Raw genomic sequence first — 24718 nt, 5'->3', positions numbered from 1 at the left:
GTGCCACCCAGGTGCCCCCAGAGTATTATTCTTAATAAGGAGAGCCATCCCTAGGGATTTTTCCTTCCTTCTTGGGTCTCAGGAGGCTAAACCTCTGTTGAACCACCAATTCCAGGTTTGTTTGTTTTTCATTGGGGGAAAGTGGGACAAAGGATTCTGCCATAACCCTCTATCATATTTACCTGAAAAAACTAACTCTGGCTAAGTTCAACACTACAACGTTTTCACACCCTTATCTAAGCAGCTGAATTGTGCTGATTGGTTTCTTTTTTTAATTCACTGTCCCCAACTCAAATGGGCATTCATTGCTCTGAGTTATGCATTTTCCTACTAAGTTCATTTTCGCACTTAGAGGATATTATTTCACATCATTTCTTCCATTCTCAACCCTCCAGTGTTCCCTGACAAAATCTCATCCCACCCCCAGTCCACTAGTCTCCATCCTCTGTTGCACTAGTGATTTCCGTCTTTTTACTGGATCATTCCTTACAATTTACAAACATCCCCTGGCACCAATCTTTAAAACCATCAAAAAAGAAAAGCAAAAACCTCTTTTGAACCCTCATCTGCTTCTAGTTATCACCCTACTTCTCTGTTTTCCTTCTCAGCTAAACCTTTGCAAAGAGTTGGCTTCATCACAGTCTCCCCCTCCACCTTTATCAACTCAATCATCTCCATGTACCATGCCACTTAAACTGATATTATCAGGGTCACTAGAGACCTCCTCAACCTCTCAACAGCCTTTGAAACAGCTTATCACTACCCTCCTCCTGAAAGTTTCTTCTGACTTTGGTGACACCATATTCCTTGTCTTCTATCAGTGGTTGCTTCTTCTCAAACTTTTGTTTTATAGGCAAGAGGGTTCCTTTTTCTCCACATCCTCACCAACACTTGCTTCTTGTTTTGATTTAAGGCCATTCTGACAGGTATGAGGTGGTATCTTATTGTAGTTTGGATTTACATTTCCCTGATGATGAGTGATGTTGAGCATCTTTTCATGTGTCTGTTGGCCACATGTGGATCATGCTTTTAACTGACTGAGCCACCCAGGCACCCCCGCATGATCATGCTTTTAGATATGGGTTTGTCACCACTTACATAGGGATTGGGTTCTGAAGTCAGATCATAAAGAGAAGAAAGCTCATGAAGTAGAATCATTCTTGGAAATTCCTTTAATCACCTATAAAGTCTGGTAGTTGTGGTTTCATACATGTTGATTTTATACATGGTTGTGGTCATATTTATGTGCTGAACTGAAGGCCAACACTTCATTTCCTAATAAGCTCTAAGTCAATTCTTTTCCTCCCATGTTGAGATAAGTTGTTTTATGAAGCAACAGATGAAGTACTTGGGGCTTTCACTTAGGGGCTGTGTTTCATGAAAAATACTTATTCTTTAAGAGTGGACGCAACTGGAACAGCAAGATTCTCCCACTATGAGAGGGAATCAGGGGCTGAATCCATCTGAGAATACAACAGATTTACATCCCCCATCTCGTGCTTACTCCACACTTGCTTTCCTTGAATGTAAAGGAATTACACACACTACTTAAAGTATTTCTTACACTCTTTGGTTGAATATATATAACTCAACTTTAACACAGTAAATGCTTTTTTATATAGCATTCCGTTTTACCATTTATATTTTTATGGCTTCTAAATTTATTTCCTCCAGCCTTGACCTTTTCCCCTGAGATTCAGACTTATGGAACCAGCTACCTACTTGGACTTCTCCACTTAAAGTCAACTAGGCATCTTCACATGTCCAAAACATAGCAATTGATTCCTCACCACCACCACCACCACCGCTCCCATGCCTCAACCTCACCAAAAAGCTGTTTTCCCCTAATGGTTCCTCGCTCAGTAAATGGCATACCATTTACCCAGGGTTTCAAGCAAAAAACCTAGGAATGGCCTGTGTGATTCCTCCCTTTCCCTCACCTCCACATAAAATCGATCTAGTGCATTTAGCTCTACCTCCAAAATATATCCCAAATCTACCCATTCATTTCCATCAGCACAGAGACCCACCCTAATCCAAGCCACCATCACCATTTCTACTTTGACTAGCCTCTGTCTTTCCACTCTTAGTCTTTCTACGATTCATTCTCCAAATAGCCAGAGTAAACTTTTATAAAACGTTCACTCATTCAGTCACCAAATACTTATTGAAGAGTGCACAGAAACTGGGAATACAGCAATGAAGCAAATTAGATTCCTGTGCTCATGGACTTTCATTCTAGACCTGGGAGAGGCAATGCATGAGTGAATAATTTTGTACAGTACACACACAGTGAAGAAAATAAATATAAATTGATATGCTAAATCATGTTGTTTTCTCAGTACAAAAAAAATTTAATACCTTCACAGTGAGCTTAGATTAAAATCCAAATTCTTTACCATGACTTTGTTATAAGAGTCTGTGAGAGCTGGTTTCCGTTTGCCCCTTCAACCTTATCTGTACCACACTTCCTCATTAGAACTTGGCTCCAGTCACCTTGGCTTCTATTTCCTCACTGTTGCAAACATTTCCCCTTCTTCAGAAGTGTGTTTCCTCTATTTGGAATGCCATTTCCCAGATCTGGGACAGGCTCCCTTCTCTTAGCTCAAATATCACTTCTACAGAATGAACTGGACTAATCTACCTAATAGTGACTCCCCGTCCCTTTCTCTATCAATTACACCGTTACTTGCTTCACGGCACTTTTCAATTTCAGAAATTATCTTGCTCATTTAACAATATCTTTGCCTCCACTAAAATGTAAGTTTCCTGAGGTGAGGAATGTTAAGCTGTTTTTCACCAAAGTACGCATAAAAGTGTTGAACAGTGCCCGGCATGAGAGGATCTTGATAAACATTTTTTTTAAAGAACAAATAACGTCAGGCTATAGGAGCTAAAACGGTTTGGTTTCTCGCAGCCGCCAGGCTCCGCCCCCCCAGAGCCACTTCCGCCAACGGCCCGGCCCCAGACCTTCTGGGGGAGGAAGTCCTCTGCGCAGGCGTCTCGGGACCGCGGTGCCTTCTGGGTAAAAATGGATGCTCACGATCTCTTTCGTCGGCTTGGCGTGGGAGCCAAATTCGACGTGAGACGTTTCTCTGCGGACGCAGCTCGATTCCAGGTAGGATACGCAGGGAAACAGAAGCCCGAGTAACTGAGAGGCACAGGAGCCCGAGAATGATCTGGCTGCTGGGAGAGCCGGCACTGGGAGACCGTGGCCTGGTCGTGGGGCATGTTCGCTCTGCGTTGGGCTCGCGCGCCGACCTACCTGGCCAAGTCCTGCCTTCGGAGTGAACTCTTACTATTCTTTTGTAGATTTCGGTGGGCCACCACAGAAACCCTTCTCCCTCCCCGCTTTTTAGTTTATTAAGCACAGTTAGAATCCTTTCAAAAGTAGCTTTTTCTCCGAAACTGTTAGAAAGGAATTTCGAAAACAGAATGAACCCAAAATGAAGGGAACAGATCATTTAACTGTAGTCTACCCAGATTGGCTTGGCATGTATATACGTTTAGTGGGCGTGGGTCTTTTTATTCCTGTAACCTCGTGGTGTGTTAAGTAACCAATGAGAAGAGCGACTTAGAAATGGGGACTCTTACATAGGAAAATAGTGGGTGAATGATAAATCGGGAGAAGTTAGTTGGGGCCCAGTTATGGAAAATCTTCAATATCAACCTTGACGGTGGGCAACACGTGTGTTTCTCCTTTCTCTGGCGGTAGGTGTAGTTGTTAAGAGTTTGAACTCCAGAGCCATATTATTTGGATCCAAATACTGGGTCTCTTCAGTTGCAACTTTTGAGACCTTGGTCAAGTTATTTGACCTCCTAATCCTAATGCCTTGATTTTTTTCATCTGTAATATCTCTGTTTATCCGTTAGCGTTGTTGAAGGATGAAGTAATTTAATATATATAAGAATGCTTAGAAGTCTGCCTGACAGCATATACGTGTTACACTGATAAGCGTAAAGATGGTAATTGCTATTTTGATTATTACTACTGTTAAAGGGTCAGAAAAGTTGTCATCTTGTATTTCATTAGCTCAAACACACTTGGCAGCTCAAAACATACTTGGTGAAAGGGTCAAAAAAGATAGGGAGTTATTAGACCCACACCCTTACTGCCAGTACTGCTTGAGTGAAAACAATGTCCGTCTGTCAGTAGATTGCATTTTAAATTTTTTGCGTTTTAGGTGGGAAAAAGGAAACATGACTTTGATTCTTCAGAGGCGCTGCAGGGACTGGACTTCTTTGGAAACAAGAAGTCTGTCCCAGGTGAGTGTGGAGCATCAAGAACTCATCAGGAACTTCAAGATGAAGAGAAAAAAGAAGAGAGCCTAACTGAAAGGAAGAGGGAACAGAAGAAAAAGAGGAAGATGATGTCAGGTTAGTTCTTGGTTTCTTTTTTTTTTTTTCTCTTTATAATATTTTTTTTTTTCAGTTACAAAAATAATACAGGCTTAAGGTTCAAATCACACGGTATACTGTCATTCATTAGTTAATGGCATTCAGGTTGTTTCCAGGTATTTGCCATTATATATATTGCTACGATAAAGATACTTGTATATATATCCTTTTGTACAGGTCCTGTTATTTCTGTAATTAGCATCCCCAAAGTGGAATCACTGGGTATGCACACTTCTTTCTTTGAACAGACAATGAAAAATGACTTCCCGCACCTGTGTCAATGCTGGATGCTATTGGTCTTAAATTCTTTGTCAACCTAATGAATGAAACTAATTTTTGTTTATATTCTCTTGATAACTGGTGAGGTTGAGCATGTTTTCGTATGCTTTAACGGGTATTTACATCCCAGCATTTATGAATTGTCTGTTCTTACTCTTTCCCTATTTTTCACAGGGTGTTTTTTTTTCCTGTACTTAAGGGATATTTATCTTTTTCTTTGTTATATCTCTTAAGTTTCTTAGCCATTTACCTTTTTCAATAAAGTAAATACTTTCACCTAGTCTTTAAAAGTTATACAGGGTTGAAAAGCAAATTTTCTTCCCACTATTTCTAGTCCCCTATTTCTCCAGAGGCAACTGCTGTTAATCATTTTCTTACGTATTTTTATAAAGATATTTATTAACCATATTTATACCTCCCTTAAAAAACCTGAACAATAGCATACTGTATATGTTGTTCTATTCTGAACCTTCGCTCTTCCTCCACTTAAAAAAAAATACACACACACACATACATATCTTGGAGATTGTTTGGAATCAGTAGGAAGTGTCCTGCCTTTTTCATTTTAACACAAAATATATCCCATTGTACATTCCGTAATTGATTTAACAAGTTCCTTTGTGATGGACCTTTAGTTTGTTTCCTCACTTTTGCTATTACTGTGTTGCAGTAAGTGCCATTCCACTTGTCTTTGTGTGTATGGGGGAGTATATCTGATAAATTCTTAGAAATGGAATTTCAGAGTTAATCAGTAGGTTTATTTTAAGTTTAGGTATTTTGGAATTGTCCACCAGAAACACTGTTATCAGTAGGAAGTCCACTGCTTTGTTCATTGAATCATAGTATAGTATGCCATTACACATTATAGGGATGTTCCATAATTGACTTGACAAGTCCATGTGTGTGGACATTGACTCCGGTTCCACACTTTCACTGTTACAGTGTTACACATTTTACTTCCCTGACTGCAAGGAAGTTTGATAAAGCCTTCCACCAAGATTAGTTTAAAAAAAAAAAAAAAAAAGACCTGGCACAAACTTGGGAAAAGGATTCAACTATTGGGCAACCAGTAACACACAGATACATACTATAATGTAGCACATGTGTGACATAGTACAGAATAATGTGGCATACTATGTTTTGATTGGTCAACTAAATATTTTCCCCCTAAGGTGATCTATAGAGTCAATGCAAAATAAACTCAATTAAAATTCCAGTAGGCTTTTAGGGTAGAAATTGACAAAGGACTTTTTTAAAAAGTTAGATATACACCTATCATATGACCCACCTATTCCATTCTAAGAATTTACCTAAGAGAAAGGAAAACCTGTGTCCTCACAGAGACTTCTACACAGGTGTTCATAGCAGCTTTATTTTCAGTAGCCAAAAACTGGAAATGACCCAAATGTCCTTCAGGAGGTGAAGGGTAAGCAATTTATATATCCATACAGTGGAATACTACCTTTAAATAAAAAGTTAATTATTGATACATGCTCCAACGTGGATGAATCTCAAAATAACTATTCTGAGTGAAAGAAGCCAGACTAAATTTAGTACATACTACATGATTCCATTTATATAAAATTCCAGAAAAAGCAAATTGATCTACAGTGACAGAAAGCAGGTAGGTGGTTGTTTAGGGGTGGAGCAGTGCATTATAAGGGGCCACAAGGAGATTTTGGGTGGTGATGGAAATAAATTTGAATGTAGTGAAGATTTAACAGATGTATACATACGTCAAAATTCCTTAAATTGTATATTTTAAATAAATGCAATTTATTATATATCAGTGGTACCTCAGTGAAGTGAAAGAAAATTTAAAAGAAATACCAAAAGTGGTCTTGCTTATTGCTATTCTTAGAATTTTTAAGGTTATTCTTACATATTTATTTTGCCACATGAACTTTATTTTTTTAAGATTTTATTTTATTCATTTTAGAGAAAGAGAGAGAAAGCGTGAGTGGGGAGGGGCAAGGGGAGAGGGAGAAAGAACCTGAAGCAGACTCTGTGCTGAGTGCAGAGCCTGACTCGGGGCTCCACCCACAACCGTGACATCATGACCTGAGCTAAAACTAAGAGTTGGATGCTCAGCCGACAGAGCCACCCAGGCGCCCCTCCACATGAACTTTTAAAGTCAGCTAGTCTGGTTTCCAAAACAATCCTGCCACGACTTTTCACTGAACTAATTTTAGTTACAGATTAGTGAGAAGTTCTATCTTTATATTAGTGACTAGTCCTTAAGTACTGTGCTATGTTCATCACTATGATAAGTGAAATCTATTCTTTCATCATATTTATTTCCTAATTGGTTGGATATGGGAAAGCTGGCTGCCTTGTTGAAATCTCTTATTTAAGTATTTTCAATTTAATCTTACTGTTTTCAAGTATACAGTTGTCTACATATCACACAGTTGAACTAACAAAAAGAAGAGCGGGAGCTTCAGAGCTCTTGATTTTACCAACAGAGAACTTGCCTGTCCTTTTCCAATTGTTATTCCTCCCATTACTTTCTTTTCTCTAGTTGTATTAGCTAGTACTTTACTTTCGTTTAGTGTGATGCTGTGGCCTGTCGGTTACTCTCGGGAATGTTGCATTTCAAAATCTTTTAATTTTTAACATATATTTTAGAAATTACTTCTCAAGAAGAAGGTTCTACTATACAGTGGATATCATCTGTGGAAGCAAAGATTGAAGATAAAAAAATTAAAAGAGAAAATAAACTAACTTCAGGAAAGTTGGAGAATCTCAGAAAAGAAAAGGTTAGAAAAATGTCTTAGCCCTAGCTGCTTTTCTGACGTAGTGAATTTTTCCTTGTCCTTGGGTTATTCTCTTGGTAAAAGTGAATATAGTTTTGTGAAGATAGAAGATTAATTTTATTAGTTTAGATTTCATGTTAATGAAAACTTTAAGTATTTGTGCTGTGGCTGAAAATTTTAAAGTTTAAAATCCTTTTTTTTTTCCCGAGATTTCTTATTTATTTATTTGAGAGAGTGAGCAAATTAGAGAGAGAACAGGAGCAGGGGCAAAGAGAGAAGGAGAAGCAGACTCCACTGCTGAGCAGGGAGCCCAATGCGGGGCTCGATACCAGGATCCTGGGATCATGACCTGAGCCAAAGGCAGACACTTAATCAACTGAGCCACCCAGGTACCCCTAAAGTTTAAAATTCTTGAAAGTATCTTGAAACTTGAACAGGTCAAAAGGTGTGTGTGTGTGTGTGTGTGTGTATAGACACACAATTCTCATATACTATATACTATGAATTTTTGACCTGTCCAAATTCCAAGATTGATTACTTATTTGGAATGAAATTTTTAAAATTTCATATCCCCTTGTAAAACGTAAAATTTGCCCCCTTCTCTTTGTCAAGCTCACTGGTTTATTTTTTATTATTTTTTAAAGATTTTATTTATTTGACAGAAAGAGAGAGACAGTACAAGCAGGGGGAGCAGCAGCAGAGAGAAAGAGAGAAGCAGGGAGCCCAACTTGAGGCTTCATCCCAGGGTCCCAGGATTATGACCCAAAGCTCACTGGTTTAGAAAGATTTCCTCTGATAGGGGTTTGAGAGTTAGAACTCTTTTTTTTTTTTTTTTTAAGATTTTACGTATTTATTTGAGAGAGAGCGAGCATGAGCAGGGTGAGAGGTTAGAGGAGGGAGAGGGAGACTCAGACTGCCCATTGATCGGGGAACCTGAGTCTGGGCTCCATCCCAGGACCCTGAGATCATGACCTGAGCCAAAGGCAGATGCTTAACAGACTGAGCCACCCAGGTGCCCCAAGAGTTAGAATTCTTAAGAAACCTATTTTATACCTTGGGGGAGTAGAATACAGAAGAAATAACGGATACACCATTGTCATGTCTGCTGCACACCTGCTGTGTTGCAGATGGAAAGTACTGTTCAGCTCACTTCAGTAACCGCGAATCCAGAATTTGGCTGTCACTCTCTCAGAATGGGAATACAAACCAAATCAACACCACTCGACTCCGCTTTGGGCCCTCAATTTTAATAATTAGAGTTGAGAGTAAATCATCAAAAAGCATTGGCATTTGTGTGCTAAGTGCCATATAAAGAAAATACTAGATGGATTCAGTGTCTGCCTTCTAGAAGCTTATATAAAATTACAAGTTGTGATGATCATGGTGGCACATTAATATAAATAACCATTACTCGTGGCCTTCACACATTAATACAAGAAAGTAGATAGATAGGTTTTATTGTTATGAAGGTCTTCTGTCTATGAAAGGGCATGAAGTGTATCTAATATCTGTATCTTTTAGGGCTTGGAATTTAATCAAAAAGTTCATATATTACTAAAGCTTATCCTAGAAACTGTTACTGTGGCTTTACAACATCTGACACTATATGTGACCATATCCATGGTGACCCTTTATTTCACTTTTCAGATAAACTTCTTCCGGAATAAACACAAAATTCATGTCCAAGGAACTGATCTTCCTGACCCAATTGCTACATTTCAACAACTTGACCAGGAATATAAAATCAATTCTCGACTGCTTCAGAACATTCTCGACGCAGGCTTCCAGATGCCTACACCAATCCAAATGCAAGCCATTCCAGTTATGCTGCATGTGAGTAGGAAGGTCTAGAATGCCTCTAACATTCCTTCCTTTGTGTGTTAGCTCATTCTGTTTCCTGTTTTTGAAGTATTCCTTTCTACCTTCTCTCTCCCTGTTGAAATCCTTCCTTTGCTTTTAAGGTCCATCTCAAAATGCCTGCCCCCCCCCCCCCCCCGCATCACTACAATTAGATGTGATCTTTTTCTTTTACCAACACTCTTTCCTCTGCCACCAGTTCTCCAAGGTATTCAGTGTGTCGTATTTTTTTTTTGGTTTTTTTTTTTGCAACATTTATCTTACACTTTACACTACTGTATAGTTATACTAATTGTGTTTACCTTTTACATTTTGCTAGAGTGTAAACCCTCTGAGGATAGGGACTATGTTCTGTTTATTCATCCATGATTTAGTTTATTATTTCCAGGAGCTATTTCAGAAATACGAATTCTTGTACACGGCCTGACTTCTTTCTCCCCAGTACATTTTGTTATTGAAATATACCTTATATACAATAAAATGCATAGATTCACAGTTCAGTGAATTTCAACAATGCATACCCTATATAACCATCCCCCCAACGGAGACGTGTAACATTTCTGTCACCTCAGAAAATTCTGTTGTGTCCTTTCCGTTCAGTCCTCACCTCACCCCTGCCCAGAGGGAACCACTGTTCTGATTTCTGTTGCCAGGTATTAGTTTTGCCTCTTCTATAGAATGTCATAGAAGTGGTATCATTCATTATTTATTTTTTAATTTCTGGTTTCTTTCACTCTGCATATTGTTTTTGAGATTCATCCACGTTCCATTTATAGTAGCTTGTCAACGAGTAGTACTCTGTTGTTTGAAAATACCACAGTATAACTACTGTTGATAGAGGCATGGGTTCACTTGGGGTTTCAGAAATTAAATTTTTCTGAGGTTTCTTTTTGTCCCGATGAGAGCTGACTTTTTCTCCCATGTAGCCAAGATGGCCTTTGGTTCGGGTAGCCAAAGGGTCGGAGTTACCTTTTCATCCGTACTAGCCCTTTTTGTTTTCTTTGGGAACTGAAGTGAAAGTACATTTGAATGATGTTGCCTCACATTATAGTAAATTTGCTTTTAATTTTCACTTAAGATTGTTTCTGTTACAACTTCAGCTTAAAGCTCTAAAAGTCTTAGTGACTTTTTGAAGACTGTCACCTATAAATTACTGTCACTCAGGTTATTGCCACTTTTTATTTCTTATCTTTAGCCATTCTGTTACTTACTAAAACTGTCCCTAGGGATCGAGCAGTACAAATATCAGGGGGGAAGTTGGTTTTATAATTTTGCTTTGATAAGAGAGTTTGGTGGGAAAGAAAAATTGAAATAAAGGAAATACTTGAGGTTTTGAATTATCTTTGGATTTTAGTTATCCATATTCTTTACCCAGGTCAAATGGTGTGTGGTGGCAATGGTCAGAAACTCCTTTGGGGCACTGGTGGCAGGGGTGGATGACGTTAGAAAAGCAAGATTTATAGTCTCGTTTACATTATTTACATTACCTGGGATCAAGCCCCGCATCGGGCTCCTCTGCTGGGAGCCTGCTTCTTCCTCTCCCACTCCTGCTTGTGTTCCCTCTCTCGCTGGCTGTCTCTCGCTCTGTCAAATAAATAAATAAAATCTTAAAAAAAAAAAAATACGGGAAAAGTTAGACAAGTGGCGGGAATATGAATGATTACATTCATTATGATTATTTTTTACTTCTATACTGGTTGCATTATGATTATTTTGTTATTTCTATGGCTGGTTGCATTATTTCTATGGCAGGCTCTGAAAAATTTATGTACTTACTTTATACTTAATATACCTTGTTTTTAGGGCCGAGAACTTCTGGCTTCTGCTCCTACTGGATCTGGAAAGACTTTGGCTTTTAGCATTCCCATTTTGATGCACCTAAAACAGCCTGCAAATAAAGGCTTCAGAGCTCTGATTATATCACCGACACGAGAACTTGCCAACCAGGTATGACTTGTATCTTTGAAGGAGGATGTATTTGGTGTTTGCTTTAGTCATTTCTTATTTGAGGGTAGGAAAAAGGTTTCAAAAAGACTAAGGTCCATGTCTTTTGACGTGATATTCTGTACTGTATCCTACTCTGTTGTGTATCTTACTGCACATGGGCAAGTTTTTTTAGTCTTTTTATGATTTTTTAAAAAAATGATTTAAACATTAATGATATTTTTTGGTAAATGCTCTAAGATCTTTTAAGTTGAGGCTACTGGAATATATAGTCCCTCTTAACATGTATTTTTCTCACCTAGAAAAATGAAACCTCATCTCAGTTTTTGAGAAAGAAAAACTACACAGTGACCTGCTCCACGCTTCCAATGCACTTAATAGAAAACACATGCCAAGCATGAGCTAGTTTTCTAATAGCATTGTATTCCAAAACCAGGATGTAGCAGATTGCAAAATGCTGAGATTCCAGGCTAATGCACATACTGTTATGGGTTTAATTTCAGTTATTTGTGGGTTGGTAATAGGTTAATTTTAATAATGTAAACAAGACTATACATCTTATCTAAGTATCTTAGCAGCTGAACTTTTTGTCGTTTGCCGTTTTAGATTCACAGAGAGTTAGTAAAAGTCTCAGAGGGAACAGGATTCAGGATACACATGATCCACAAAGCGGCAGTGGCAGCCAAGAAATTTGGACCTAAGTCATCTAAGAAGTTTGGTAAGGGGTTCATGCTTAAGATACAGAGCGTGCAAGATTTGCAAATTACAAATATCCTTAACTACCACCTAAGAGTTCTTAAAAGTGTAGTCATACGCTCAATCAGTTTGGTTTTTAGAGAAACTAAAAGAGATCTCTCCGCTCCCACTCGGTACTTACATAAATACATACCAGTGATTCTGGCGGGGCAGTTTTGCCCCCCACCTTACCTTCCACCCCAGGGACATTGGGCAATATCTGGAGACATTTTAAGTTGTCAAAACTGGGGTGCTACTAACCTATGGTAGGTAGAGGTAACAACATCCCATAATGCACAAGACAGTCCCCTACAACAAAATGTTATCTGGACCAAAATGGCAGTACTGCTAAGGCTGAGAAACTCTGCTTTATACTATTGATTTTTAATCTGCCATGGAAATACTCTGCAGATAAGAATGGCTTACATTCCTACCCTTATATCAGTCAGAAAATCAGCTTTTACCTGTTTTTCATTTTGAGCTTCTGAGTAAATTTCATTTAAGGAAAGGATTTTTCCCGAAAAACAAAATATTTGAAAGTAACACGGTTGGATTATAGCGTTCTTGCCTCTTAGAAGTTGAGAAGGCAGATCACACATAATAAAAGGAGAGTAAGCACATAGTAGTTTGTGCTATGATGGATTAAAAATGCATATATTAGCTTACTAATAAGAAAGAACTTCTGTGGGGTTGGTGTAGTAAGATAGCAAGTATAACTTGCCCCTCCTCCCCCCTCTTCAGGTTCTTCGCTGAAATTCAAGAGGCTTAATTCCCTAGTTAAGGAGAGATGAATCTTGCTTTTGCAATTTGTACCATTTGTTTTCCCTATAGATATTCTTGTGACTACTCCCAATCGACTAATCTATCTATTAAAGCAAGATCCTCCAGGAATAGATTTAACAAGGTACAGATAATATTTTAATCTCTTCTATGTGTATTTTCACTTAGTTGATTCTGTTTGGTCCCTGGGTGCTTATATTATGGCCCGTTGGAGCTTGCTATCTGCCAGCTCTCAGTCAGTGTTGGTGCTGAGAATAATGGTTTTCATTAAACTCATAGGAAAGTAACTATCTGGTCTGAAAGAAAGTTACAGATTCTGATAAGCAGTTAGTACAGAATTCCCCGAGATGTTTTCACTTCTTTCAGCAATGGTGATGGAGTTTATAAGGCTTATGCAAAGCTCTGCTGTTGCTAATGGAACCTCATCTCTTTGAGGCTAAAGGAATAGAATATTACTTTATGTTTATATTATTTTTACCTTTTTCCTGCTGATTTTTCTTTTACCTTTTTCTGGTATGTTATGTGGATCTGAGAAGTGGCATAATGGTTTGACTTCATGTGTCCCCTCAGTTTAGTGAAATGTCTTGGATCTCCTGGTTCAATACCCACAAGTTGTTTTGTTATTTCTCAGTGTTGAGTGGCTGGTAGTAGATGAATCAGACAAACTGTTTGAAGATGGCAAAACTGGGTTCAGAGACCAGCTGGCTTCCATTTTCCTGGCCTGCACGTCTCATAAGGTCAGAAGAGCTATGTTCAGTGCAACTTTTGCTTATGATGTTGAGCAGTGGTGTAAACTCAATCTGGACAATGTCATTACTGTATCCATTGGAGCAAGGTAATTGTTCTTCTACGTTATCCCACTGATTTTTTTTTTAATACAAGTCCCCTTTTTTTGGACTCGAAGAGATACGTTGTTTGGCCTTAGATTAATAACAGGGAAAGTTTTACTGAAAGACACGTATTCCTTAACGTCAAGATTGATTAAGGATTTTCCATTTTATTTTATTTATTTTTTAGAGAGGGGGAGAGAGAGAGGCGAGAGGGAGGGGCAGAGGGAGAGAGAGGGAGAGAGAGAATCGTAAGTAGGCCTCACACCCACCAAAGAGCCTGATATGGGGCTCAATCTCACAACCCTGAGATCATGACTTGAGCCGAAATCAAGAGTCGGACACTCAACTGACTGAGCGCCCCAAGGATTTTCTATTTTAGAGTAATCCAAAGGGAGATTCTCAAATATCCTATTAGTATTTCTGTCATTATGTTTTCAGTTGATTTTTCCCATCCTTGCACAAAGTATGACATGAACTCTGTAGCCACCCAGAGGATTTAGTTTCTTTGATGGCTTACTTAAGTAAGACCATAGAGGAGGAAGCTGATGATACTGAGCCATTTGATTTATAATTCATTAAAAAAAAAATACTTGGGGGAGCATTTTATACTAAATGAACATGGACTAGTAGAAAAATGTTTAGGAATTTATAATATAGCCACGTGATTGAATATTATGCAACCCATGAAATGATAAGTATGAAGACTATAGCTGTAGGAAAATGTGTTTGGGACGCCTGGGTGGCTTAGTTTGGTTGAGCACCTGCCTTTGGCCCAGGTCATAATCGCAGGGTCCTGGGATCGAGCTCCGCGTTGGGCTCCCTGCTCGGCGGGAAGCCTGCTTCTCCCTTTCCTTCTGTGCTCTCTTCTTCTCCTCTGTGCACACTCTCTCTCTCAAATGAATAAATAAAATTTTTTTAAAAAGTGCTTGAAATACCATATTAAGTAAAAAAAAAAAAACATATTGTTCCAAATGGAACAATAAAGAATACTCTGCCTACTTTAAACTTAAAACTTCTGTTTGTAAAAAGAAAGTAGAATACACATAAATGTAAAGGCGGAAAATAGAAGGGAAAAATATTTATGATGGACTGTAATGTACTACAGCATCTTTCTTTTTTTTTTAAGACTATTTATTTATTTGAGACCGAGAGAGAGAGAGAGAGAGAGAGAGAGAGAGAGCGCACAAATGGGGAGGAGGATCAGAGGGAGAGGGAGAAGCAGACACCTTGCGCAGCAGGGAGCCCGACGAGGGACTCAGTCCCAGGACCCTGGGATCATGACCTGAGCCAAAGACAGACGCTTAACGACTGAGCCACCCAGGCGCCCCTGTACTACAACATCTTATTAGTGTTTATAAAGCTCTTAAGGCTCACCCCCAACTGTCTATAAAAAGACTCTTACTCATCATTAAGAAAAAAAGCTCAAACCTGTAAGAACCTTAAAAATGTTCTCATTATTTTATCTGGTAATTTTATTTTTAGAAATTTTTTGTCAGTAAATACTTAGTCACATGAAAATTTATGATTATAGACTACAAGAAAATGTCATGATTGATTCTAAAATGGTAGGATTGTGGACAATTTGTTCTGCTTACAGTTTTCTATATTTTTCAAGTTTTCTTTAGGTAACATTTTTATAATTATTATTATTTTTTTTATTTTTACTTTTATTTTTTTTAAAGATTTTATTTATTTATTCGACAGAGATAGAGACAGCCAGCGAGAGAGGGAACACAAGCAGGGGGAGTGGGAGAGGAAGAAACAGGCTCATAGCGGAGGAGCCTGACGTGGGGCTCGATCCCGTAACGCCGGGATCACGCCCTGAGCCGAAGGCAGACGCTTAACCGCTGTGCCACCCAGGCGCCCCACATTTTTATAATTAGAATAAAACATTTAAAAATAACTTTGGGGGGCACCTGGGTGGCTCAGTCAGTTGGGTATCTGCTTCTTGGTTTCAGCTTGGGTCGTGGTCGGAGTCATGGGGTCCAGCCCTGAGTCAGGCTCCATGCAGAGTCGGCTCGTCCCTTTCCCTTTGCTTCTGCCCCTGCGTACATGTGCACACACACACACTCTCTCTCTCATATAAATAAAATCTTTTTATAAATATATATATATTGGGGTATCTGCCTGGCTCAGTCGGAAGAGCATGCAACTCTTGATCTCAGGGTCCTGAGTTTGAGCCCCACATTGGGTGTAGAGATTACTTAAATAAACTTTAAAATAAGTAAATAACTTCATCTTCAAATTAAAGTATAAATAATTAAATGCTTATATTGACGAAGGAAAAGTTGATTCTGTTGGGGTTATATAAATTTTTTAATTTATTTATTATTTTGGGGGAAGCAAAAATTGGCTCTTGCGGTCTACAAGGTATGTTTCCCTTTCAGGAATTCTGCAGTAGAGACTGTAGAACAAGAGCTTCTCTTTGTTGGGTCTGAGACTGGGAAACTTCTGGCCATGAGAGAACTTGTTAAAAAGGTATATTTGGACTATCTTCTTGAAATTTGATCAAGTTCTTCAAATCTTATATGATGGTGGGAGGCTGAGTACTATTCCTATATCATATTTAGTAATCTAGTGGTAAATTCTTAAGCACATTGAGTCAACTGTTGTCCCAAGCGGAGAGGCTCACCACTTAGAATATGATAAGTTTTCTGTTCCCAGCTCAGGGTGGGCTAGGAAAAGACCTACCTGATGCCCTAAAAGCCTCCTTTTTTCACATCTACATCTGTATTGGCTCCCTTCATCTCCCCCCGTCCCTCTGCTGGTTTCATCTAGAATCTAGGAGCATTGTAGAATGAGTAGGACACTGAGTGTGGTTGTCTGTTTTTATCCCTTCAGTAAATATTGAGTAGAATCCATAATTCAAAAGTTTACTGTGAGGGGTCAGGGCAGGGCAAAATAAAACAAATAGAAATCTTAAGCCCTGTCCCTAGAATTTATTCTTTTTTAGGGGATAAAAGAAATAGACTTACGTAAGATAGTTTGCAGTAAAGTGTCATAAAAGGCTATAGAATGTTTTTCTTAAGCATCCATGTAGTCATAATGGGGCCAAGAGGAAGAGTTGAATTGGTTGGGGAAAGCCTTATGGAGAAAATGCTACTAATTCGGGCCTTGGAAGGATCTGTGAGACAAAAGGGCAAGGGGAGTTGATGGTTGGAGGAGCAGCTGCAGTAGTCTAAGCCATGGAAGTGAACACAGTGGGTTTGGACACCCATGGAGAAGTTTCCTATCTAAGGCAAAGAGTTTATGGTGAGAATTAAAGAAGATCAGGTTGGACAGGAAAGTTGGGGTCACGTTAAGAGAAACCACTGGACATTTGGAGAATTTTAAGGAAAATTATTTAAACAGTGGTATATAGGGGCGCCTGGGTGGCACAGCGGTTAAGCGTCTGCCTTCGGCTCAGGGCGTGATCCCGGTGTTATGGGATCGAGCCCCGCATCAGGCTCCTCTGCTATGAGTCTGCTTCTTCCTCTCCCACTCCCCCTGCTTGTGTTCCCTCTCTCGCTGGCTGTCTCTATCTCTGTCAAATAAATAAATAAAATCTTTAAGAAAAAATAAATAAACAGTGGTATATAAAATGTAATGGCAAGAGAATGAAAGTAAAGAAACCAATCAGTAGGTTGTTAAATTAGGCTGGTTAGAGATGAGGAGGAAATAAATGAGGAAAATGGGGTGAGTGGGAAATGGGCTGACAGCCTCTGTGGTGGAATGTTAAGAATAGTTGGAGGGTGAAAGGGAAGGGTGTTTGCAAGTACCTAGTGACTACAGAAGTGGTTAAAAGCTTGAACTTTGGAGCCAGACTACCTGAATTGGAATTCTAGCTTTAGGCAAATTAACCTCACCGCTTCCTCATCTGTAAAATGGAAATAATAATATCTCTCTCATAGAATTGTTTTAATATTAGTGACTTAATACAAGCATAGTACTTAGAATAGTGCTTGGCACACGATGCCATGTACATTTGTTTCATTAATACTCTTAAAGGTATCATTTGGCACTAGGAAATTTAAGGTTTTCACATGGATACTCACATGGAGATTATACGTCAGGGATTTCTAGCCATGCATGACCTTAGGAGGTCCGTGAACCCTCTGAAGTTATGTGTCAGATTTTGAGTGAATGCATGGTTGCCTATTAGAAAGCTTGACAGCTTTATTAGATTTCAAAAGGAGAGCTTGTGAAGCAAAATAAAAAGGTTAAGCCCTAATCAGTTGAAAATAGAGAAAGCTGGTTTGAGAGAGAGGTGGGTGTGATAATAGAAGTGTAAAAATCATCTGCTTAGAGTGGGTAGTTGATAACTGAGATTATATTTAACCTAATAAGATAATGACTGTATTGAGAGAACGGAGAACCAAAGACTAAGTTTGGAGGAATACCCACAATTAGGATAAACAGTGAATTAAAAAAAACAGTTATTGCATTTTAGCAGAATTAAAAAATCTCTGAGGCACAGAAGCCAAGAGATGATTGTTCTAGGGAGTGGGCATCTATCATTATAGAAGGGTAAAGGGGATTAATTACATACGATTGTTGAAATTAGCAAGATGGATATTAGAGTTCAAGTTGAGTAGAGAACGGTTGGTGAAGAAGATGGAGGCAGATGGAGACCACTGATCTGAGAAATTTGGCAATAAAAAGTACACTAAATTGAATTGGGTCCTTTTATGAACTAAAATCATACGAAGTACTACGATTGTATTGATTAGGGTTATATGTGCTGATTTTTGCCTTCTTTCTTTTAGGGTTTCAATCCACCTGTTCTTGTTTTTGTTCAGTCCATTGAAAGGGCTAAAGAACTTTTTCATGAGCTCATATATGAAGGTATTAATGTTGATGTTATTCATGCAGACAGAACACAGCAACAGGTAAAGTCCAGTGTATACTTTCAAAATGATAAAGAACTACTAAACTTTACAATAGTGGCATGAAATGTATGAAGTACTTGTTTTCCGTTCCTAGACTAGTACTAAAACATTGAACATCTGTTTTATTAACCAGAGAGATAACACAGTCCACAGCTTCCGAGCTGGAAAAATCTGGGTTCTTATTTGTACAGCCTTGCTGGCCCGAGGGATTGATTTTAAAGGTGTGAACTTGGTGATCAACTATGACTTTCCAACCAGCTCAGTGGAATACATCCACAGGATAGGTGAGTTGTCTATCCTGCTGCTACCCCTCGGCCGAGCTCCCCCTCCACACACACCCACCACCCCCGGGCACTACTCGTCTGGCTTGCACCTCCTCCTTCCCTTCAAACATGCTCATTTTATAGTGCTCATTTTAGTGAAAAGCCAGTGACTTGTATGTCAATCTTGAAGTTCCCTTTCCCAGAAAAGTGTTGTTTATGGTCTGGTTTTTTTTTTTTTAGGTCGAACTGGAAGAGCAGGGCATAAAGGAAAAGCTGTTACATTTTTCACTGAAGATGATAAACCATTATTAAGAAGGTAAATTAGGAAAAATAACTTAGTATTAAGATGGCAGACTGCTTCATTATTCTTGTATGCACCCACAATTAACAGGTAATTACAAAATGGCCAGGTCCCAAATACTCTTATGGTATTAGTCAACCACATTTTAGCCATGACAAAAGGAAAAATGATCAAAAGCCTTTGTTTTTGCCTTTTCATTATTAGAATTTGGAAGTATTCATAATGGAATGTTCATTATTAAATTTCAGACTCACAGGATTCTCCCACTAGCCATTGGTTGATATTACTCACAATGTAATAGTGAAGTCTTCGGATTGGTGAATAAAGTTAACCCTTGAGTCACTTCAGCCCAGTTAAAATTTTCTCTTACCATGATGCATCCTTCCCTTTACTCTTCTGGGCAGATGGAGTTTTATATTTAGTCCTAGGAAAAACTATTTCAGTAACACACTCCCAATATTATTCGGTTGTAGCTCTTTGAAGCCTGGGTAACACATGCACTTTTAGAATGTTGGGTCTTAATTTAGCCCAACGTCATAGATCTTAAAATAAAAGCTGAGTTTCCTACATTTTGGCTGCCTACAGTAATTTTAGACTGATGATAATTGATAGCACTTCGCATTTCTAACAAATGAAATTGAGTTATGGCCAAAGGCAGTTTGTACTTTGATGTGTTTAACAGTTTTGGCAAAGATTTTGATTTGTGCCTTCTGAACCTTGGCTTTGTTATCAACCTTGGATATACTTTGAGCAGACTTTTACACGTTCATGTGTAGGGGAGTCTGTTCCAAAAGCCTAGATTCACCTGCATCTCCTCAGTAACTCCAAGCATGTGACTCTGATGAGCTCCACGTCCACATAACCGTGCCTCTCAGTTTTCTCTCCGGGCAAGGGGAATACTGGTAGTATTTCGTTAGTAAAGACTTGTTGTGTGGATTGAGTAAGTCACTACACGTGAAAAGCCTCAGACAGTGCCAGTGCACAGTAAGCACTGTCATCTAATAAATTACAGTCAGCGTCCTCATCCAAGATTGGGTTAGTAGCTTTGCAGGGCTTGGTAAATGTTGAGGAGAAATAGCTGCTAGATAAGATCACTCATCAGTTTCCGTCCAGGAGACAGTTCTCTCCACAATCCAGTGTGCAAACCTGGTGATCATTTATAGCAGAACACTGTGCTGGATTACTTTCTTGCGTGTGTAGTTTTCATTCCTCTCGAATTGTACGGAGGGTTTAAGTATGTGAACATCAATTTGACCAGATACAAATTAATATTTATGGGTTCCTTTTTTAGCGTTGCCAATGTGATACAGCAGGCCGGATGTCCCGTGCCAGAATACATAAAAGGTTTCCAGAAACTACTAAGGTACAATCTTGAATTTACCTCCATGATCTTTCTCTCCCCCTCCCTCCCTCTTTCCTCCATATGCATTCTTGCTTTCACACTCTTACAGTTACTAGCAATACTACTACTTTCAGAAATTCTAAGATAAAATGTTTCTTTTTTAAATATCTGTGAATATGTTCTTGTCAGTTTTTTCATTCTTGAAATGTTAAGTATTCAGATTTTAAAAAATTATTCAATGTAATGAAATATGCTTAGAATTGATTTTAGTTCATGAAACTGATAAAAAGCAGTTAATTGCCCCAAATCAAACTTTAAGGCTTGTTGGCACAGGATATAAGTGTGACACAGGACATATTTTAATCATAATCAGTGCCTCTTTAAAAAATTGATCAAATTTATCATCCCTCTGGATTATCTCTAAATGCTATTGGGTAATCTGGCATTTTCAAGTGGAGATAGTGTCACCACAAACCATAAGTGGGTTAAAAAGTGAATTTTGTGATCAAGAATCAAACTAGTTTTAGCTTAAGCTCTTATCAGTTACGTTCTACTGAATTTCATTCTTTTCTCTTTTTATAACTTTCAGCAAACAAAAGAAAAAGATGATTAAGAAGCCATTGGAAAGGGAGAGCATTAGTACAACTCCAAAATATTTCTTAGAAAAAGCTGAGCATAAACGGTAAGTGTATGATGAGAAAAGTGACTGTTCGACTCTGTCATATGGTTCTAGTAGGCATTATTTCCTCTTAGGATAAATTTTTTGAGGTAGAATTGATAGGTTCAGCCAGTTATAGAATGTAATAAAAGTAATATATTTTAGGTTGCCTGTGATTTGGGAACTTGGATGATTCAATCTTGGAATTTTTCTCTATGTGTATATTACTGATCTGGGTTTTTCTATCTTTGAAGGAATGATTTCAGTTCACTTTGAATTAGAATTGCACTGCCCATGACCTCCACACAGCCTACATCAGGACATACTGCTGAGGCAATGAGGGCTGTAGACTCACATTGATGGAATCTTCCCTGAAGTTCCCCATCCTGGGCAGCATTTCAGTGTAATCTTAGGCTTATGCTGAAGCACATTGTAACACCTCTAAAAAGTATGACTTGAGTGAATTTGTAGTTGTTTAGCTGAGTTTTAGGAGGATGTTAAAACACTGATTTTTTTTTAGCATATACACAGGACTACCTTTTGATAGGGGTAATGAAGATGTGCTAACCTGTACTACTCTTTACAGTATTTAAGGAAAATGACACTCTTCAAATTCTGCCAGTACAAGTTTATATATAATACATGTAAAATGTAGGCATTTACCAAATACCTTTTCTCCTGCCAGGTACTTGGATATGTGACTGAATCTAAAATGAGACCCCTTTCCGAGAGTTAGGGAAAGGAGATTAGTATACATGAAAAAACATTAGAGAATAGTTTTTAAATAAAATCGAAGTTTGGAGATGACAAATATTCTGAATTGGTGTAGTTACAAAAAGCTTCAAGGAGGTAGAACTGTCTTTAAGGACAGGTAAATTTAGGCATGTGGAAGGGACAAGGTGAACAAAGGCATAAAAACTGGCATGCACTTCTAAGTGGAACAAGAGTCTTACTTGACATTTTGTGTTGACTATGAGAAGTACTGTTTAGTTCAAGGATATAGAGTGTACACAGTGTCCCAAAGTTTTAGTGCAGTTTTAAGCTTTAATAACTTGGGAAGAATAAATGCAACAAACTTACAAAAGTATCATTTGAAAGCTTAAAACATTTTAATTGTGTCTATACGTATTTCATGTTTGTTAGTTCACTAAGAACATTTTTTATTTTAATTTTTTGTAGCAACAGTTTCTGGCTGACACTTAAACCGGTGGATTGGTAGAGATGGTCACTCTGCTTGGGCACTTTGGTCACCTAATCTATCTCATTAGACTTTTTCTTGTGGTGGGCTGTATCAGAACTGTTGTGAATGCATCAGAACCCTATTCTTTGGGTGATCTTTTTTTTTTTTTTTTTTTTTTTTTTAAAGATTTTATTTATTTATTTGACAGGATAGAGACAGCCAGCGAGAGAGGGAACACAAGCAGGGGGAGTGGGAGAGGAAGAAGCAGGCTCATAGCGGAGGAGCCTGATGTGGGGCTCGATACCATAACGCTGGGATCACGCCCTGAGCCGAAGGCAGACGCTTAACCGCTGTGCCACCCAGGCGCCCCTCTTTGGGTGATCTTAAAGCTAGCATTAGAAATGTAATCTCGTCAAGCTCTGATCAACAGCTGATAAAAGTTTTAACAAAAAGTCAGAAATCAGTAGTAAGATGGTGGCTATGTTGAATTTTCATAAGAAACAGCAATATTTTAAAGAATTATAATTTGAATGTTGATTTTTTATAAGTTTGTAGCATTCATACTTGAGGTGTTAAAACTTAGCTGCACTGAGACTTTGAGGACACTTGATATAAATCTTGTCACTTCAGCCCCCCACTTAAGATGCTGTGGCCATCTCTGTTGTTTCACATTGAAAAGCCATCCTTCTTAATAGAGCATGTAAACAACACCTGATCCAACTCCAGCTTACCTTTTTACTCTAGATGTTCCTTTAATGATCCTACCCACACCTTGCCGAGAACTCTGAAGTCCGTATCTCCAGGCCCAGCTTTCCATATAAATCTGAATCCTGTTGCCTATGGACCTCACTTCAGGCACTACAAACTCAGCCTGCTAGAGTAGAGGGAAAAGTTGGATTTGGAGTCAGAAGGATTGGCTTTCATATCACCTTTTCCTGTATGACTTTGGACAAGTCACTTCCCCCAGTGTATGATAGAAATAAGTACATAAATCATGCCAACTCTGCTACTCAGTGTTGGTTGAGGATTAAATAAGTTAGTATACGTCCAGGAACTTTGCATTAGTAAACTGTAGAATGCAAACATTGGTTATTTTCTCCCAACATTTTTCCTTTTCCTCTGTTAGCTTAATTGATGGCATTTTTTTTTTTTAAAGATTTTATTTATTTATTTGACAGAGAGAGACAGCCAGCGAGAGAGGGAACACAAGCAGGGGGAGTGGGAGAGGAAGAAGCAGGCTCCCAGCTGAGGAGCCCGATGTGGGGCTCGATCCCACAACGCCAGGATCACGCCCTGAGCCGAAGGCAGACGCTTAACGACTGCGCCACCCAGGCGCCCCTAATTGATGGCATTTACCAGATTCTAAAATCAGACTGTCAGGGTTCATATCTAATATTTATTACCAGTGTGTGATGATCAGCAAGTTGTTCAACCATTCTGCCTCATTTTCCTCATCTGTAAAATGAGGGTAATATCAGAATCTTCTTCGTAAGTTAGGAAGATTATCTGAGCTGATACATACAGAACACAACAGTATCTAGCACTTAATCAATGTGAACTCTTAACTATTAGTAATGTCAGAGTCAGACTCCATCTTTTATACCATGTTACAGTGTAGTTTACAGTGATGTTTCTGTCTCACTTAGGTGATTGTGGTTTCCTAAAGGGCAAAAACCACGTCTAATGCATCCTTGGGTTCCTAGGGTCTCGTATATGTGATTATACAGGTTTCAGGAAATGTTTATTAAACTGGCAGAGTTTTAGAAAGTACATATATTTTGAATTTTGGATTCAACTTTCTTTAATTTTCTTGTCACAGGAAAAAGGTCACTGGTCAGAATAGCAAGAAGAAAGCAGCTCTTGAAGACAAAAGTTAAAAACAGACTTTTTAAAAGACTGTATCAGAAATGGAATTTTATGATCCCAGCACGAATGTTGTTTTCATGAAATACTTCAAATCCTGTAATCACCCGTAACATTTGAAATCAGCTATAAGAATGTGGGACTGATGAAAAATGATCCTAAACTATCAATGCATCATGTCAAATTTCAATTTGTAGGTGACTTTTAAATTATTACACAATGGAAATAACATTCATTCACATTTCTGTGGTGTGAATCCAGAGAGATACTTCTTATAGAAGAATAAAAGCTTGTGCTAAAATTAACAATACCCAAATGTGGTGAACTCTTAAGGATTTTCCCCTTCAGTGTGAAGGAAGGTGTGATGTATGCTGTGGAGAGGCATCTGGAACCAGATTCCAAAATCAAGCCTTGAGATGAAATAAATACCCCTTTTCACCCCCACCCTCACTTTGTTTGTTTGTTTGTTTGAATGGACAAGCAGCAGCACAGACTGTTTACCAAGAAGAGACCTATTAGTCTCTTTTACTATTTCTAAATTTGTCAATGGCCTTTTTGTGGCATGAGCCACAACAGAGAGCCTCTTCCGTGGCTGGTTACTCAGGTTCCTTAGGATTTTAAATTCTTTGGTCTGTTAAATCCCTTATACCTCATCGGTAAAAGA

The 24718-nt window shown here is 38.5% G+C and overlaps 1 protein-coding gene across 2 annotated transcripts in view; it reads left to right on the top strand.

The window, feature by feature from the left end:
- The window catches only part of DDX52 (DExD-box helicase 52), a 63963-nt gene extending 39465 nt beyond the window's left edge, over window positions 1-24498 (top strand). Inside the window, exons 6-20 of one of the 2 annotated variants that reach the window (XM_045773728.2) lie at window positions 2918-3118; window positions 4185-4377; window positions 7306-7436; window positions 9081-9266; window positions 11094-11237; window positions 11841-11952; window positions 12801-12873; window positions 13381-13584; window positions 15967-16057; window positions 18325-18447; window positions 18581-18731; window positions 18951-19026; window positions 20303-20374; window positions 20943-21035; window positions 24011-24498. In XM_045773728.2, coding sequence (XP_045629684.2) covers window positions 2918-3118; window positions 4185-4377; window positions 7306-7436; window positions 9081-9266; window positions 11094-11237; window positions 11841-11952; window positions 12801-12873; window positions 13381-13584; window positions 15967-16057; window positions 18325-18447; window positions 18581-18731; window positions 18951-19026; window positions 20303-20374; window positions 20943-21035; window positions 24011-24068 — 1908 coding nt within the window. In that variant the 3' untranslated portion in view covers window positions 24069-24498. The remainder of the gene's footprint in view (window positions 1-2917; window positions 3119-4184; window positions 4378-7305; window positions 7437-9080; window positions 9267-11093; window positions 11238-11840; window positions 11953-12800; window positions 12874-13380; window positions 13585-15966; window positions 16058-18324; window positions 18448-18580; window positions 18732-18950; window positions 19027-20302; window positions 20375-20942; window positions 21036-24010) is intronic. The other variant, XM_087854601.1, reaches the window with a different exon arrangement.
- Window positions 24499-24718: the final 220 nt, after the last annotated feature.

This window comes from Ursus americanus, chromosome 23 (genome assembly GCF_024610735.1).
Source record: "Ursus americanus isolate L20-20 chromosome 23, mUrsAme1.1.p, whole genome shotgun sequence".
In the NCBI taxonomy this organism is placed as follows: domain Eukaryota; kingdom Metazoa; phylum Chordata; class Mammalia; order Carnivora; family Ursidae; genus Ursus; species Ursus americanus.
The sequence above is the reverse complement of the archived record's forward strand: the minus strand, read 5'-3'. Positions and strand labels throughout refer to the sequence as shown.